Source organism: Fringilla coelebs (genome assembly GCF_963513975.1).
Source record: "Fringilla coelebs genome assembly, chromosome: 22".
NCBI classification, from domain to species: domain Eukaryota; kingdom Metazoa; phylum Chordata; class Aves; order Passeriformes; family Fringillidae; genus Fringilla; species Fringilla coelebs.
In genome coordinates, this window is record NC_140048.1 from 6935315 (window position 1) to 6951120 (window position 15806).

At 51.9% G+C, this 15806-nt stretch overlaps 3 protein-coding genes across 6 annotated transcripts; 2 read left to right on the top strand and 1 right to left on the bottom strand.

Annotated features, from left to right (window-relative positions):
* Window positions 1-154: 154 nt before the first annotated feature.
* Window positions 155-4920, top strand: LRRC47 (leucine rich repeat containing 47; the record flags this gene model as incomplete). The annotated part of the gene is made up of 7 exons (XM_084220197.1): window positions 155-796; window positions 870-1316; window positions 2051-2167; window positions 2465-2580; window positions 2886-2988; window positions 3364-3453; window positions 3632-4920. 7 exons carry the CDS (start codon window positions 155-157, stop codon window positions 3842-3844), a joined length of 1728 nt encoding a protein of 575 aa, XP_084076323.1. The 3' UTR covers window positions 3845-4920.
* A 177-nt stretch (window positions 4921-5097) lies between these two features.
* Window positions 5098-7763, bottom strand: CCDC27 (coiled-coil domain containing 27). Of its 3 annotated transcripts, XM_084220199.1 has the most exons (6): window positions 7645-7763; window positions 6701-6831; window positions 6499-6576; window positions 6037-6249; window positions 5478-5582; window positions 5098-5364 (listed from the first exon to the last, which is right to left on the bottom strand). In XM_084220199.1, the coding sequence occupies exons 1-6, from the start codon at window positions 7742-7744 to the stop codon at window positions 5230-5232; spliced, it is 762 nt and encodes a 253-aa protein (XP_084076325.1). In that variant the 5' UTR covers window positions 7745-7763; the 3' UTR covers window positions 5098-5229. The 3 variants fall into 3 exon arrangements, with proteins under 3 accessions (XP_084076325.1, XP_084076324.1, XP_084076326.1); XM_084220198.1 differs by having other exon boundaries at window positions 5098-5582; XM_084220200.1 differs by lacking the exon at window positions 6499-6576 and having other exon boundaries at window positions 5098-5582.
* A 122-nt stretch (window positions 7764-7885) lies between these two features.
* LOC311162071 (myo-inositol 2-dehydrogenase-like) lies at window positions 7886-15572 on the top strand. 2 transcript variants are annotated; one of them, XM_084220203.1, is made up of 9 exons: window positions 7886-8096; window positions 8727-9251; window positions 10238-10308; window positions 10712-10820; window positions 11461-11591; window positions 11949-12056; window positions 12957-13075; window positions 13822-13978; window positions 14432-15572. In XM_084220203.1, the coding sequence occupies exons 2-9, from the start codon at window positions 8842-8844 to the stop codon at window positions 14578-14580; spliced, it is 1254 nt and encodes a 417-aa protein (XP_084076329.1). In that variant the 5' UTR covers window positions 7886-8096; window positions 8727-8841; the 3' UTR covers window positions 14581-15572. The 2 variants fall into 2 exon arrangements, with proteins under 2 accessions (XP_084076329.1, XP_084076328.1); XM_084220202.1 differs by lacking the exon at window positions 7886-8096 and having other exon boundaries at window positions 8672-9251.
* Window positions 15573-15806: the final 234 nt, after the last annotated feature.

Here is a 15806-nt window from a genome sequence, read left to right on the forward strand (position 1 = left end):
AGTGATCTCCCATCCCGGCGGGACCGTGCCGCCGCATTCCCGCTGCTGCGTTCCCGCCGCGGGTTCAGGCGGCGGCCGGGCCCTCCCCGAGGGCGGGACCGTGCCGGGGGCGGCCCTTGGACGGCGGCGGCGGCTCCGGGCGGGTCTCTGCGCGATGGCGGCGGCGGCGGCGGGGCCGTGGCCGGAGCTGGAGGCGGCGGCGCGGGAGCGGCGGCGGGAGCTGTCGCTGGCGGGCGCGGCGGTGGCCGAGCGGGTGGCGGCGGGCGGCGGGCGGCTGCCGGAGGCGCTGCTGGCGCTGCCGCTGCTGCAGTCGCTGGAGCTGAGCGGCTGCGCGGCGCTGCGGGAGCTCGGCCCGGGCGTGGCGGCCGCGCTGCCCGCGCTGCACACGCTGGTGCTGAGCCGCAACGCGCTGGGCCCGGCCGGGCTGGGCGCGGGGCTGGGCGGGCCCCTGCCCGCGCTCCGCCTGCTCGACCTGTCCGGGAACGGGCTGGAGGCGCTGCCCGCCGCGCTCGGCGGGACGGGCGGCGGCGCGGGGGACGCGGCCCCGGCCTTCCCGCAGCTGCGCAGCCTCAACCTGAGCGCGAACCGGCTGCGGGAGCTGGGCCCGGGGCTCGCCCGCGCCGCGCCGCAGCTGCAGGAGCTGCTGCTGTCCGGGAACCGGCTGCGGGCGCTGCCCGGAGGGCTCCTGCCCCCCGAGGGGCCGTCCGCGCCCTTCCCGCTGCTCAGCCGGCTGGACGCGGCCGACAACGAGGTGGCCGAGCTGGGCGCGGACATCGCCGCGCTGCCGGCGCTCAAGGTGGGAGCCGAGCCCGCACCCCGCCCGGGTCCCCGCCGCGCAGCCCTGACCGCCCCATCTCTGTCTCCTCCAGAGCCTGGACGTGGCCAACAACCAGCTGCGGGAGCTGCCCTCCGCGCTGGCCGACTGCCCCCGCCTGAAGGAGGCCAACTTCAGGGGCAACCAGCTGAGGGACAAGCGGCTGGAGAAGATGGTCAATGGGTGCCAGACGAAGGCCATTCTGGAGTACCTACGGGCCGGAGGACGGGGGAAGGGGAAGGCTGAGAGTGGCAGAGAGGACGTCAGGAAGAAGAAGAGGGAGAAGCAGCAGAAGAAGGACAGTGGGGATGGGGAGCAGGATGAGGTCGAAGAGGCGAGCAAGCTGCTGGTGAAGGTTCTGCACGTCTCTGAGAACCCAGCGCCTTTGGTGGTCAAAGTGAGCCCGGGTGTCAAAGATGTGCGAGCCTTCATTGTGTGCTGTGTGCTGAAAGGAGTGAACTTAAAGCCAGGAAATGCTCTCAAGAGGTTCCTGACAATGCAGGTAATAGCTGCAGCCTCATGGTAGTAATTTGGAATGGGAATATTGCTAGCAGAGTTGGAAATAGACTGTTCTAGGCCTCTTCCAACAGATGAGTTTGTGAAACTTAAGGTGAGCTCCTCACCCAGCAGGTGTGAGGGTACAGGGTGAGTTGTCCCTGCCAGCAGCACATGCCTAGTCTGTCTGAAATCAGCAGAACTGGTTTTTGGGAAGGACCCACGAGAGCTCAGGTATTGCCAGGAGGGCAATGGACACACTCACATTTGTGTTGTGACTGTAATAGCAGCTTATTAGAGCTGTGGAACCTGTTAAAAGCAAAAAACAACCCTGTACCCATGTGTAGAGATCCCCTGGATTGGCTCCAGCTTCTCTGATCTGTTAAAACCATGTTACACACCCAGCTTCCTGACTGAGGTATCCTGCCCACAGACCTGTCCCTGGGCCTGCTGCTCACCTGTCCCTTTGGAGGCAGGTGGGAGCTGCTTTCAGGTTACAAGGCTTGAGTATTTGGGATTGCTTTCTGACTTAGAATTTGGTTTCCCTGTAGAGAAACCTGTCACCTTTGCTTTGCTACCTTTGCATTTTGGCTGTAACGGAGATACAGGTGAAGGGAAGGGCTCTGTTTTAGTCACCTGGCTGGTAGTACTCCCAGCATTAAATATAGAAGAATCTGCACATAGAAGGGATAAATTACATTGACTTTTTGATCTGTTTTGATGGCATCCTTTATGTTTCAGACCAAGCTGCACGAGGACATCTGTGAGAAGCGCACAGTGGCCACCATTGCCACCCACGACTTGCAGCTGGTCAAAGCTCCTCTGACATATGATGTTCAGCCTCCTGATGAGCTCAAGGTAGGGCTTAAGAGTGCTTTCTTACCCCAGAGAACCTAGAAATCAAACTCCAGGAACTTTAGATGTACTGATTTCCTTGCTGTCCTGCTGTACCAGCTGCCTGGTCTAGTACTAGTGACTGAGCCTGTTTTTCAAGTGGGTGTTACAGCAGTCCATGTGAAATGGAAAGTATTTCCATGCTGAAAAAGGCATGACAACATGCAGGAATATTGTTTAATTATTGACTTGCTTACAGGGGAGTGTTGTAACCCTGGTGTTTTGAGTAGAATTCAGTTAAAATGTTTTGTTTTCCTGCAGATCATGCCCCTGGGTCGGAAGGAGATCAAGGCAAAGGACCTTCTCCGCCAGCTGCAGCTGGAGGCTGAGGAGCAGCGGAAGCAGAAGAAGCGTCAGAACGTCTCTGGGCTGCACAAGTCAGTGCCTTGTTGTGGTTTTCCCACGTACATTTAGGTGACTGCACTGGGGATGTGACAGATGTGTTTAGAACAGCAGATAGAAGGGAAGCAGAGAGGATTGAAGGGTGTGTGGTGCACGTGCTGTGAGCTAAGGGAATCAGGGATGAGGTAAAGCTGACGTAGTGGCAGATGGGCTGTAAAGCAGTGTGTGGCCCTGCCCTGTGCTGAGATCACACACTAATTCCTTTTTGTCACTATTTCCTCCCCTTGTGTCCAGCTGCTCTCTCAGTTGCTCACTTCTTGCTGCTTTGTTCTCGTGGCAGGTACCTGCAGCTGCTGGATGGCAAAGACAACTACCCGTGCCTGCTGGATGCTGAAGGTGCTGTGATTTCCTTCCCACCAATAACCAATAGTGAGAAAACAAAGGTACTTCCCATTCATGGAAATACATTAATAACTAAGCAGTGTTTCTTTCTATTGAGAGACATACACAGTTCTGTGAAACTTGTGCTTGTGGTCCAAGTGTCAACTCTTACAGTTTATATGGGCTCCACTGTCAAACTGAGAGGGATCTGGGAGTTACAGTTTTACCTCTTTAAATCTGTTCCAAAGCACCAGCCTGCCTGTGCAAAGGCTTTGTTGAAGGGTAAGAATGTGGCTTTTGATTTGTAAAGAACAGCAGAGCTTTGCCCCTGATTAAGCTGAGTGAAAGCCTTCAGCTCTGTGTGCTGGGACATGTCCAGGGGGCTGTGGGTAAGCTGCTCTGACTCCTGACTTGCTGCTTCTCTGAAATTCTTACAGATTAGAAAAGAGACCCGGGACCTGTTTCTGGAAGTGACGAGTGATACCAGTTTACAGATCTGCAAAGATGTGATGGACACCCTTATCCTGGTAGGGAGTTCAGGAAAATATTCTTCTGTTCTTGGGGGGGGCTCCTACCAAACGTGTCATTGCTCACATGCATTGAGAAGAACACAGAAGCTGATTTGTATTTTGGTAGTATTGTTACTCCCTCTCTTTTTTCACTGCCACAGAATTGATGTTGTTCTCTGTACTTTGCTTTTAACAGAAAATTGCAGAGCTGAACAGATCTGCCTTGGACAACAAGGAAGGCTCTGGTTCAGATATGGAATCAGATGCTCTCTGTGGACCTGGGAATTTGAACCTGCCCTTGGTGGTGGAGCAGGTGCGAGTGGTGGACACGGATGGGAACTTGAAAGTACTTTATCCTTCAAAAACAGACCTGGCCACAGTGTCCTCTTTGCTGACTGTGATCCGTTAGCAGCTGCCTGAGCTGAGAGAGGATTCCACTGCCTTTATTTCGGTTTTTTTCCGTATATTCAACAATGCAACTTGGTGCACAGTAAGATGGTTTGGGTTTTTAAAGTAAAGATGTGGAGCATCCTGCTGGGAAAGCAATGGCTTCAGAGTTTGATGAGCTACAGCAAGGAGAATTGGGATCTTTCATCCTTAACTGAGATCATCCATGTTAGGCCTGTGCAAAAGAGCAGCATCTTCAAACATGGACTGAAGGCAGAGAAGCTGTTGGATGTCAGAATGCAGTAGAGAAAATCATTACAATGTTTAAAACAAGCACAGTCCCATTTTTCTGCAAGATCACTTTTTCCTCCTGGTGTTTCATCTGGATCATTATTGTGGCAGCAGAGAAATGCAGTAATGACAGTGTGGAACTGAGGTCCTCTGCTGGGTACAACCTGGAGCCAGAATGCCAAAGCACTTTGCTGACATCTTGTTCTGCAGAATTTTATCTGGAGTAACTGTGAACGTTTAGTTGCTGTCAGAAGCATTTAATTGCTGTCAGAACTTGAGGGATGCGTTTTAAAGTGACGGTTTCTGTGTTCAAGCACAAGCACAGCTTCCATTTTTAAGGGATTTTTTGAGTCAGCTGCAGGGTTTGTGTGTCTCAGTGCATTTCAGGGCCATCCTCCACCCCTGTGGGAATTGTGGTGACCTTGTGTGTGCCCAGAGAGTTACTGTGGTTGAGCACTGGCTTTGTTCTTGCTGGGGAAGTTCAGGTCCATTCAGAGCTGCCTCCAGCTGACACTGCTGGACTCCCTGTCCCCCCAGAGTACAGCCACTGATGCCCAGAATGACCCTCCTGCAGCTTTCTGCCCCACTCACATATTTTTACCTTCCAAAATACAGGCAGTTCTTGTTTGGCAGTCTCTGAGTGACCTATATGTGTGGGTGAGCACTGGTGTAAACTCACGCCTCTCCCTAAGCCAGGGTGACCCCCAGACTGACTCTCTTCTGGTAAAAATGATATCTCAGAGCTCTAACTGAACTGCTGCTATGTCAGAGACATCCCCATGTTGGGACTTGCACATGGAATGGAAAAATAAAACAGCTTTTGCAGCCCTGGCACTGTCCCTCATTTTGGCATTGGGGGATGTTCAGTCAGGTCACTTACAAGCTTCCCAAGGCAAAAATAGCCAAGCCATCCTTGTGCTTCAGGCTTCTCTGGGAAGTCAAGTGTTACTACAGACTAAAGACTTCCACTGACTCGTGCTCTGAGTTGGCTGAAACAATTCAATCAGATACTCCCACAGAACTTGGTGTCAGTAAAATGAGTTTAATTTCTTATAAGGCACCAGCTCCAAGCTGAGAACCCAGAGCCTGAGCTGGTGATGGGTTCTGGCTTGGCCATCAGACCTTTTCCATCTTGGAGGATTTCCTTCTCCTTGCTGGTGATGCTGTGCTGCTGTCGCTGCTGATCAGTGACGTCCTGCTGCTCTTGTTCTTCAGCATCTGCTGGAACTCCGTCCGCTCGTTAAAGATTTTCTGAAAATCAGCCATATGTGAAGAGGTGGGAAGGCTGGGAGCAGCACTGCAAAATGTTCTCTTACCTCAGCAGTCCCTTCCTGGCTGGAAGCTGTCTGGAAGGGCCACAATACCTGCATTGCGTCCAGCAGTTCATCATCCGTGAGCTCGCCCTGGGGGTCCTGGCTGCCCTCCACGCTGAACGTAGCCTGGATTATTTTGTTTCTATACCTTTCAAACTTTGGATAAAAGAGGAGAGCAGGTGTGTTCAGGCTTTATGTGCAATTCCTTGGCATCTGCACTGATTTACAGAGACTGTGTTGTCAGGCTTGGGCAAAGGAGTGGTGAATGATGATGTGGAAAGTGTTTATGTGAAATTACAGGCAGTTTGGGCTTCACTGAAAGTGCTGTGGTAATCATGTGGGTCTAGGTGGGCCAAGGCTCTTTCCCTGGCACCTGGCACATCTGCCTGCAGGAGATGACTTTAGGGTGGTTCTTGTTACCTTGGGTCTGGAAGGATGTTAGAAATCTGACCTGAACTCACCTTTCTCAAGTTTCTGGTATTTGAGGTCTCTATTCTTTTTAAAAGGCACAAGAGCTGCCTGCTCCACAGCTAGGGAGCAAATGGATTGAGATTCCCAAGTGTGTCCCAAGAGGGAGACAGGGCTCTGGGGTGAAAGAGGCCACGCTTACCTTGCTGCTGATGATCTCCAGTGCCACTCTGTTTTGCAGCTCCGTGTGCTGCAGTGCCTCTAACTTGCTCTGGGCCTCCTTCAGGGCCTGTTTCTGCTCCAGGAACTGGAGGCGGTTGGTCACAGCCTCAGCCTGCAGCTGGCTGATTGTCCCCTGTAACTCACTGACGGTGCTGTCCTGCACACTCAGCCGGAATTTCAGTTCTGTAACAAGCTGAGCAGATACAGAAATCCAGTGAGCAAGTTTTGGCCTCATTTTCCCACTATTCGGTCCACATGTTTCCTGGGCAGAATCTATGGACTGACAATCTCCCCAGTAGTGGTAGCTGTTATTATTTGGTGTTTTCTCTAAAACTACTTGGATTGAGTGGGGGTTTTATATGCCAAACGCCACCAGCCCTAAAACCAGCCCAGTGAAGCAGCAAACACCAGACTTTTCTGTAGAGGCTTTGCATGAATTCACCTCTTGAAGGTTGTGGTTCTCCTCCTCCATCATCACCACTCTTTCTTCCTGCCTCTGTTCTTCTGTCATGCTGCAAAACTGGAAGAATATTTCAGTTTCACAGCTACAGGTGCCCCTCCTGCCTATGACATGTTGTAAAAATCCCAAATTCCCAGCTGCTGTATCTCCTGGTAGCCATGGCCACCACGCTCTTGGGCCGTACCTTGTCAGACACAGTTTGGAGCTGGACTTCTCTCTCTCTGAGCTGCTTCTTGAGCAATTCCTTTTCAGATCTGATTCTCCTAAGCTCAGATTCTTTGGTCTCCATCTCTCTTTGCAAGGAAATGATGGCACCTGTAAAGTGGGAGAGTATTCTGTTAGCAAAGCAAATCCCTGCTGAACACCCTGTGGCTGCTTTTTTCAGGTGAGCATAAGCAAAGCCACTGTGGGAACAGTCTGGGACCATACTTGGGTCACATTAATGCTGCAGCCACAGTAATTCTGGGTGATAATGTGGTTTGTGGGATGTGGGTTTGTACAGCCTGGAGAAGAAAAGGTGTTTTCACTTCAGGGTGACCTAATTGTGGCCTTCCAGTACCTCAAGGAGCTGACAAGAGAGAAACTGTTTGCAAGGGCCTGGAGTGACAGGACATGGGGGAATGGCTTCACACTGATAGAGAGCAGAGTTAGAGTGGATATATGGAAAAAATTCTTCCCTGTGAGGCTGGGGAGGCCCTGGCACAGGTATTCCAGAGAAACTGTGGCTGCTCCATCCCTGGAAGTGTCCAAGGCCAGGGTGGACAGGGCTTGGAGCAACCTGGGATAGTGGAAGGTGTCCCTGCCCATGTCAGGCGGTGGCACTGGGTGATTTTTAAGGTCCCTCCAACCCCAGCCATTCTGATATTCCATATGTATTAAACCACCCGGTTTTGAGGTGGGCACTGCTCTGAGGACACACAGAGTGGGCACCTCGAGCCCTGCTTTGCCACTGTGCTCAGCGCTTTCTCTGCTGGGTTTTCTCATGTTCTTCACTTCCAAGGGCAGAGAGAAAGCGTTTTCAGAACAAGCGCCTGTGAGCGACACCCTGCAACGTTTCCAAGGTGAAAGGAGCCGAACTGAATGAGACCTAGGCAGGTAAAGCTGCGCTCTGGGCACCTCCCGCGGTACCTATGGCCATTTTGTGGTCATCCTTGGCTTTCCGCAGCTCCTGCCAGAGATGTCCGATGGCTGCGGCGAGCGTTGCTTCCTGCGAGTCGTCGATTTCCATCGCCCGGGGCCGGGGTCTCTCCCGAGGTCTCTCCTGCACCGCGGGGCTCGGAGCGGGGCCGCTGCCGGGCAACGGCGTGAGGCGGGCGGGCCTTCCGCTTCCGAGTCAGCGGGGCCATGGGGCGGAGGAGGAAGACGCTGCACGACTACGCGGCCGAGTTCTCGGAGCTGTCGGTGCGGCGGGAGCCGGCGGGGCCGGGCCCGGCGGGCGCCGTGGAGACGCTGTTGTGCACGCCGTGCCAGCTGCCCCTGAGGGTGCGCCGCGACCGCATCCTGGAGCACCTCAGCTCGGGCCGCCACTGCCGCAACCGCCGCCTGCTCCGGCAGCTCGGGCTGCGCGCCCCGGGGCTCCGGTGAGGGATACACCGCTGTTCGGGCTCATCCGGCCTTCCCCTGCCTCACCATACCGACACCTGTTCGGGATCACTCGGCCTTTCCCTGCCTCACCAGACCGACCCCTGCTCGGGCTCACCCGGCCTTCCCCTGCCTCAGCCGCCCCATCTCAACCTCACCCGGCCCCAGGACAGTGTCCCCAGCTGGACCAGTGCTCGTCCCCCTGTGCTGGGCACTGCTGAGGCCCTTTGAATGCCGTGTCCAGTTCTGTTCCTCACTGCAAAGCAGACATTGAGGGGCTGGAGTGTGTCCAAAGAAGGGCATGGAGCTGGGGAAGGGGCTGGGGGGGTCAGTCCTGTGAGGAGTGGCTGAGGGAGCCATGGGTGGCACTTAGTGCTGTGGTTTAATTGACAAGGAGGTGCTCAGTCAAAGGTTTGCCTTGATGATCTTGGAAGTCTTGTCCAACCTTAATGGTTCTTTAATTATCTGTCTCGCCTGACTCCACTCAGGAAGCATTTGGACCACATCCTCAGACATATGGTGGCATTCTTGGGGTGTTCTTATGCAGGGTGTTCTTCTCAAGAGATGGGTTTGATGATCCTTGTGGGTCCCTTCCAGCTCAGGATGTTCTCTGATCTCTGTCTCCTCAGCTCTGCAGGTCCTGACTCCAGCCTGAGCCTGAGCCTGCCCCTGCCACTCGACGTGCCCTCCCTGCTCTCCCATCCCTCCTTCCTCATCACCACTGGATCCAGCACTGGCTACAGCATGGTCCCCTCCCCGCCCTCCTACCACAAGCTGCTGGTTCCCCACCACCCCATCCCCACCACACACAGGGGTGACCCAACACCCTCCACCTCTGCCAGCCACCCCTCACCGCTGCCCACCTTCCACACCAGGATTGCCCCTCTTGGCCAAAGCGGGCCCGCACCTGATGCCTCCAACAGCCCGACACCCTCCTCATGCCATGGTGGCAGCGGTGTCGGCCTCGTGCTCTTCGGCACAGGACTCGTGAGCACAGCCTTGTTGCAAAGCCTGCTGGAGGAAGCTGGCTGCTGCCTGCTCTACGTGCTGGAGGATCAGCTGGAGGAGGTGGAACGTGCCTTTGGCACCAAGATCCCGGCTGGCACCAGGGTGCTGCGGCAGCAGGACGCCACCATCGCGCTCAGCGATCCACGGTACTGACGGCCACCAGCTCCCGGGGGTGGCTCTGCTCAGGGCCTGGGGGTTCCACACAAGGCTTGCCTTCCCCTCTGGGAACTCAGTAGCAGCCCCAGACTGTGCCTCTGGCCACCAGCTCCCAGGGGTGGCTCTGCTCAGGGCCTGGGGGTTCCACACAAGCCTTGCCTTCCCCTCTGAGAAACAGTAGCAGCCCCAGACTGCCTCTGGCCATCCATGTGGGAGTGAGGGGCCCTTTTGTCACCTGCCCATGGGTCCTTCAGGAGTCTCTGAGAAGCTTAACTGGGCTTGCACACCCAGATTAATGGAAACTTGGAGGTGTTTAGATACAGGCAGTTTTGTTAAGAAATAAAAAATTTCCTCCATTCCCACAGAACGATAATAAATGACACCTTCCCTGCTGCCTGCCAGTTTTCCTGTCTCAGAGCAGTAAGCTGAGTTTGGTGGCTCTTGGTATTCTGAGATACGCGAGGGTTGGTGTAAATAGGGAGGATTGTGGCATTTTGCTTTATAGTTGAACTGATCAACTGTCACATCACTAAAGTGCTGTTGCTGTCAGTCTAAAATATTGCAGGAGCAAAAGGCAGAGCTTTTAGGAAAGGCAGATTTGATACTAGAAAGTAAAGAATCACAGGAAGCTGAAATGCATTGATCAGCAGCTCTGCCACATAAATACTTTGGATTTCTCTGTGTGTGTTAACTGACAGGATTTAAGTCCTTTTTAAAGAAAGCCTTTAAAAGACTTTCTCCTTGAAGATGCAGGAAAAGCAGTGCAATTCCTTTGTGCCACTTGTGATTTTAACCTATGTGTGTCACTCTATATTTCATCTTTGAAGCAAGCACTGAGTTCCTTCTATAACCCAGCTGGCTCTTCCAGGGCAATGGGGTTTTAGTTTTTTTTAACTGTAACCAAATAGGGGTTTTGAACACTGTTTGATCTAGTGAAGACCTTGTTCTTACTGAAGATCTCTCTTGATTCCTGCAGAGTTTCTGGAGCCATTATTTGTTCCCCACCTGACAAAGCCCCTGAGATGGTAAGAGATGCCTTACGAGCAGGTGAGAGGAGCAGCTGCACATTCAGCTTTTCTCTATGCCCATTGATGTGCACTTGTGAGTGTGTTTGTGTTTCAGCAGCAGCCCTGGAGCTGTGCACGCTCTCAAATTGTGTAATTAAAGTGCCTGAGATCCCTGCTGATGTTAATGGCTGGACACCAGTGGGGTTTGTGCTATGCTGGTCCCAGTATGACTGGGCATTGTCTCATCCTATGATCCCACCAGGACTCACAGGAGAGCTGTCACCAAAACAGTCCCACTCCTGGGACAGCTGAAACCACAGCAGGCAGGCAGAAGGGGGTAAATGCCATCGAAACCAGAAATGTAATGAGCTGTTAGTGCAAGATCAAGGTGTTTTGTGCAGCTGTGTCTCCCCTGAGCCCTGTGTGTGTCCTGTTTTGCACAGGTAAAGGTGTGTTCTGCGAGGGGCTGCCCAGCTTGGACAGACAGACAGCAGAAGCCTGTTTCGATGAGGCCGACAGGTGTGGGAGGCCACTCGTGTGTGGGTTCTACAAGTAAGACCAGTGGTTTTCCTGTGATTTATTCTTTATAAAATCCCATGTCTGGAAGCAGCACTGGTTCCTCAGGCTCTCCTGCCTTTGTCCTCCAATCAGCTTGGTTTCACCTTGAGAGGAATAGTGGGTTTGTCTTTCCAAACAAGCTGTGGGTCTGCTGGGAGATAAAACTAGCACTGGGAGATAGAAAGAAACAATAGGAAGGATTCCACTGATTGATGAATGGAAAATGATACTTGCTTTTACAAATAAACTTTAGGTTTGCTGATAAATGAAATCAGACATTGAGAGATGGAAGAAACAATAGGGAAGAAAACCCCCTAAATTACATAAGAATGAAAAATGAAAAGGGAGGGTTGTACATTAGAGGGGAATCTTTGGTATCAGGCATATTAGGAAGTCTGAACCTCTCAAGTATCTCAGAAATGGGGAAAGAGAGAAGGGAAATGTGGCTGGGAAATTCAGATAAAAAGGGAGGCTGTATCCTCCAAAAATTGGAGAGATCCCAGGGAAATGCCCCATGGCTTCTCCCTTTATTCAAATAAAGTAAAAAGGACTCCTCAGTCTCCTTTTTGGACATAAACCTCTGATGTTTGTGGATTAATTTTCCTAAGAACCTCATCCTTGTTTCCCTTGGAAGGCGCTTTGACCCAGCCCTGCAGTTCCTGTACAAGAAGGTGCGGGACAGCCGGGCCCTGGGCAGGATCCACCGGATATCGACCATCAGCAGCCTCTATCCTGCAGCCTCTCTGAGCCTGCTGAAAGCCTCAGGTACCCAGCAGCTCCCTTCACTCAGAGTCATGGAATGGTTTGGGTGGGAAAGCACCTTTAAGCTCATCTGTTCCACCCCCTGCCATGGGCAGAGACACAGTAACCAGACAAAAGCCTGTCCTGGAAATGTCTTTGTGTTCTGTGGGAATTCCCCTGAATTTGTATAGCCTTAAGATCCATGGGGAGGAGTGTTTTTTGAGGAGTGTTTTCTTTACCAAACTTCATTTCTGTGCATTTTTTTGTCCCTTTATTTCTTCACTGTGGGGGCTTTTTATACCATCTCTGTGCAGTTCAGAAATGTACATTGGCTGCGGGTTTCAATATGGAGACATTAATGCCCAGTTTTTGTTCTTCCAGGTGGAATTTTTTACAATGCTGCTGTGCATGACATAGATATCATCAGTTTGTTGTTAGGAGAGAGTGTGCCAGATATGATATTTTCCCTGGGCCATGCCTTCTGTGCAGGTAGGCATGAGTCTTTTGATGGTTTATTTGGTACGTCTGGACTTCAGGGTTAAAACTAGGAAGAAAGAAGGAACAAGAGCATTATAGCCATGACAATTGTTCCATCATGGAGCAGCTGAATGAACAGGCTGGTGGGACATAAGGCAGGTTCCTTGGGGGTTATTTGGTGAAGATCTCTGAATCTGGTGAATCTCCTCCTGATGTGAAGCAGTTGCAGTGGAGTTATGATTGAACATGACTCTGCAGCACACCAGATTTGGAACCAGAGTGCAGAAAATAACTGAGCTAAGGTTTGAGCTCACAAGAATGTTAATGAAAAGTTCATTCTCTGCTTTCTCTGGCCCTTCCCTGTGGGTCCCAGCACAAAGCTGTGCCTTTGCTCTGGGTCATGTTGGGCTGCCATGCACACTCTGGGTTACCACACTCATTTAAATGAACAATAAAAGGTGGAAGCTGCCATTTTTGAAATGGAAATGCAGAGTTTTAATTAAGGTAATTGCAGCAGCTGCCAAGCTTGGCTGGCTGGGGTGAGGAGGGGCAGGATGCAACGCTCTCTTGCATGGCACAGCATTGAAATGCAGCAAGAGCCCTCCAGGAGAGTTCTGTACTCTCTGCCTTGCTCCAGCAATGTGCTGGAAGTTGCCTGATCCTGGAAGCACAAGTGGGTGCCCTCATTAGAGAGCTGCAGGCTGGGAAGGTGGAGTTGGGCCTGGGGAGGTGTGTTCCTGCAGAACTGCCTGTGTTCCATCAGGAATGCTGGTGAAGCAGCTGGGGTGCTTCAGTCCTGTGGGAAGCTGTCACAAAGCCAGTGTTGCCTCCCCAAGGAAGAACAGCAGTTTGTAGCTGTAGAACTTGCTAGTTTGCTGTTCCTGGGGTGAGCCAGGTCTGTTTTGTCCCCAGACATAGGCTGCCTGAGTGATGTGGACACAGTCACCATCAGCATGAAGTTCCCCAGCGGAGCCATTGTCACTCTGGACATCAGCCAGCACTGCACCAGGAGCTGTGACCAGCGGCTGGAGGTGGGGTCCTGCTGCTCAGTCAAGTCTGTTTTGAATCCTCTGAGTGTGCCTGCAGCACATTTCCCAAAATCCTTCTGTTACCAAATCATTGAGGTTGGAAAAGACCTCCAGGATCATCAAATCCAACCTGTCACCAATCCCTACCTTGTCACCCAGAGCAGAGCTTTAAGTGCCATATCTCTTTGTTTGGCTGTTGCATCAGCAGCAGTGGCTTCTTGTCCTTTCTCAATCTACAATCTACTTTCTCTTTTCTCACCCAAATTTTCTCTCTGTCCCATGCATTATGTGGTGTCAAGAGCTGCATGAATCATACCAGAGCAGGAACTGGTGTCAGCTCTGCTGAGGCTGAAATTGTGCAGATTTCCATTGTCCTTTCCAGGGTGGTCTCAGCTGTGTAGCAGGAGTCCAGCATATGAAAAGGGAAGAAAAGTGTAAATTCCTACAGTAATGAATAATTACAGCTATGGGGGCTGATCTTGGGGAGGAATTTCTGTTAAGCACTTGTAAAAGGGGCTTTGCTCAGGTGAGGTATCACACAAGTGGAAGCCACTGTACTACAGCAGATCCATGGTGTTTCTGTTGTGTCTGAGCCATACCAGGGCTGGGACAGGTGTGACCCCTCATTCCAGAACCTACTTTTGTCTTGGTTTTACAAAGCAGGCCTTCTCTAACCTGGCCAAGTGTGTGAGATTGAAAGTGTCGTAACTTCAAAATGTTTTTTCTTCCCTGTTTGGTCCTTCCCTCAGGTTCATGGGTCTCAAGGGACGTTAAGGGTGGACAACCAGACCCCCCTGGGCATCACAGAGCATGGGACTTCTGTGTCCATCTGTCCCCAAACCCAAGCTGAGCGCTACAGAGATGCATACAGGGAGCTCTTCCGGCACTTCCTGAGAACCCTGAAAGGTGGGACAGGGCTTAAATGGATGGCTGGTGTTGCTTTGGCTTGGCTTTCTTAGGGGATGCACTGTGTCAGGTCATGGAGGTGGGTGGGGAATGATGATCTGAAACTCTGTGCTGGGAAGAAATGAGAGTTGGGAGGGGAAATTGCCTTGGACCTTACTGCCCTTTGTGATGAAAGCCACTGTTTATGACAGCCAAGAGATCCTCAGACAGAGTTGTGGCTGCTAAGAAGGGGTAGAAGTCACAGAATTACAGAGTGGCTTGGGTAGGAGGAGGCTTTGAAGATCATCTAGTCCGAGCTATTTTTGTTTGACAGTATTTCAGTTGTTGTGGCTGCATTGACAGGGCAGGAGGAGGGGCTGAAATGTTTTAAGTCCTGCGGCCCAGGTGCTGTGGTGGGATCTGGGCTCACAGGGAACCAAGAGTTTCATCCAGTGCTTTGTTGCTGTCCCACAGGCCAGGAGCCCCCCGTGGTCACCAAGGAGCAGTTCCTCTGCACCATCCAGGTCGCTGCAGCAGCCGAGCAGTCCTGGAGGAGCGGATCTGCCGTGGACTTGCACAGCGGTGCTGCAGATCCGCCTGGGCTCAAGGCTGAGCTCGTGTGACAGCCACTCCCACCCAGTGGCTCAACAGAAGCCTGGATGGTGATTTTGGTGTTTCCACTGGGAATGCCCAGCAGAGGCACTTCTGAAGCAGGAGCACTTGGTGCTGGGGCAGGGCAGGGTTCCTAACCATGTCAGCCAGAGCCTGCAAGAAATTCCTGGTTTCATCCAGGGGGCTTTTCTTCCTGGAGGGTGCTGCCACAGAGCTCTGTTTTCCTGGGAGAAGAGTGGTGCTCCTTGGGCTAGGCAGGGTGGTGTAGGACCACCAGTAGCTGGGATGAAGGAGAAATCTCCCCTTGGAGACGAAACAGCCACTGCCTGCCTGGAGGAGAAGTCACAAGCAGGCACCTTCCCAGCAGTGCCACAAGGAAGGTGATTTAATGCTCAAAAAAACACAGGAGCATCTCTGAGTATGTTTAGATTGGATATATGGAAGAGATTCTTCCCTTTAAAGGTGGTGAGGGGCTGGAATGGATTTCCCAGAGAAGCTGTGGCTGCCCCATCCCTGGAAATGTTCAAGGCCAGGTTGGACAGGGCTTGGAGCAGCCTGGGATAGTGGAAGGTGTCCTGGCCATGGCAGGGGCTGGGATGGAATGAGCTTTAAGGTTCCTTCCAAACAAACCAGTGTAGGAGTCCATGACCCTGTTTGGGATACAGGCCCCAGCAGAAGGCAGAGCCACAGGCCAGGCAGTGTCTCTGCCAGGAGCTTTGGACTTTTGTCATGTGTGGAGCTCTCTGCAGGTGTGTGGCTCTGACTGTTCCTGTCTGGCTGTCACAAGCCAGTTTTCAAGATCTTTTGAAAACTTTTTTTTAATATATTTTTATTGAATTACAACAACATTCTTGACTTCTTCCATTTCAAGTCATTAGTTTATAAACTTCTTGCAAGAATCAATTTCCAGTTCCTACCTGTGGAATATATACTCCTAAAACTAGAAATAATAGTGAAATTTGTGTTCTTTTTGGGAAATTGTTTTTAACAGTGTCATTTTTCAAGCTCAGAAAAACTGTCTTAATGCTTGTTCTCCATTCCATTCACTGTTTTTTAGCCATTTATTGAGAAAAAAAGTTTTATGTATCCAGAAGCTGGTTTTTGCCTCTCTGTACTTACTGTAGCAGATTAGTACACAATGGTGGGTTTCTTTTTTGTTTCAGTAGCTTCAGGCCCTTTGAGGTCTTACAGTTGAAGGTTTACTCTGGGTTAAGAGGGCACTTTCTGTCCAATTTTA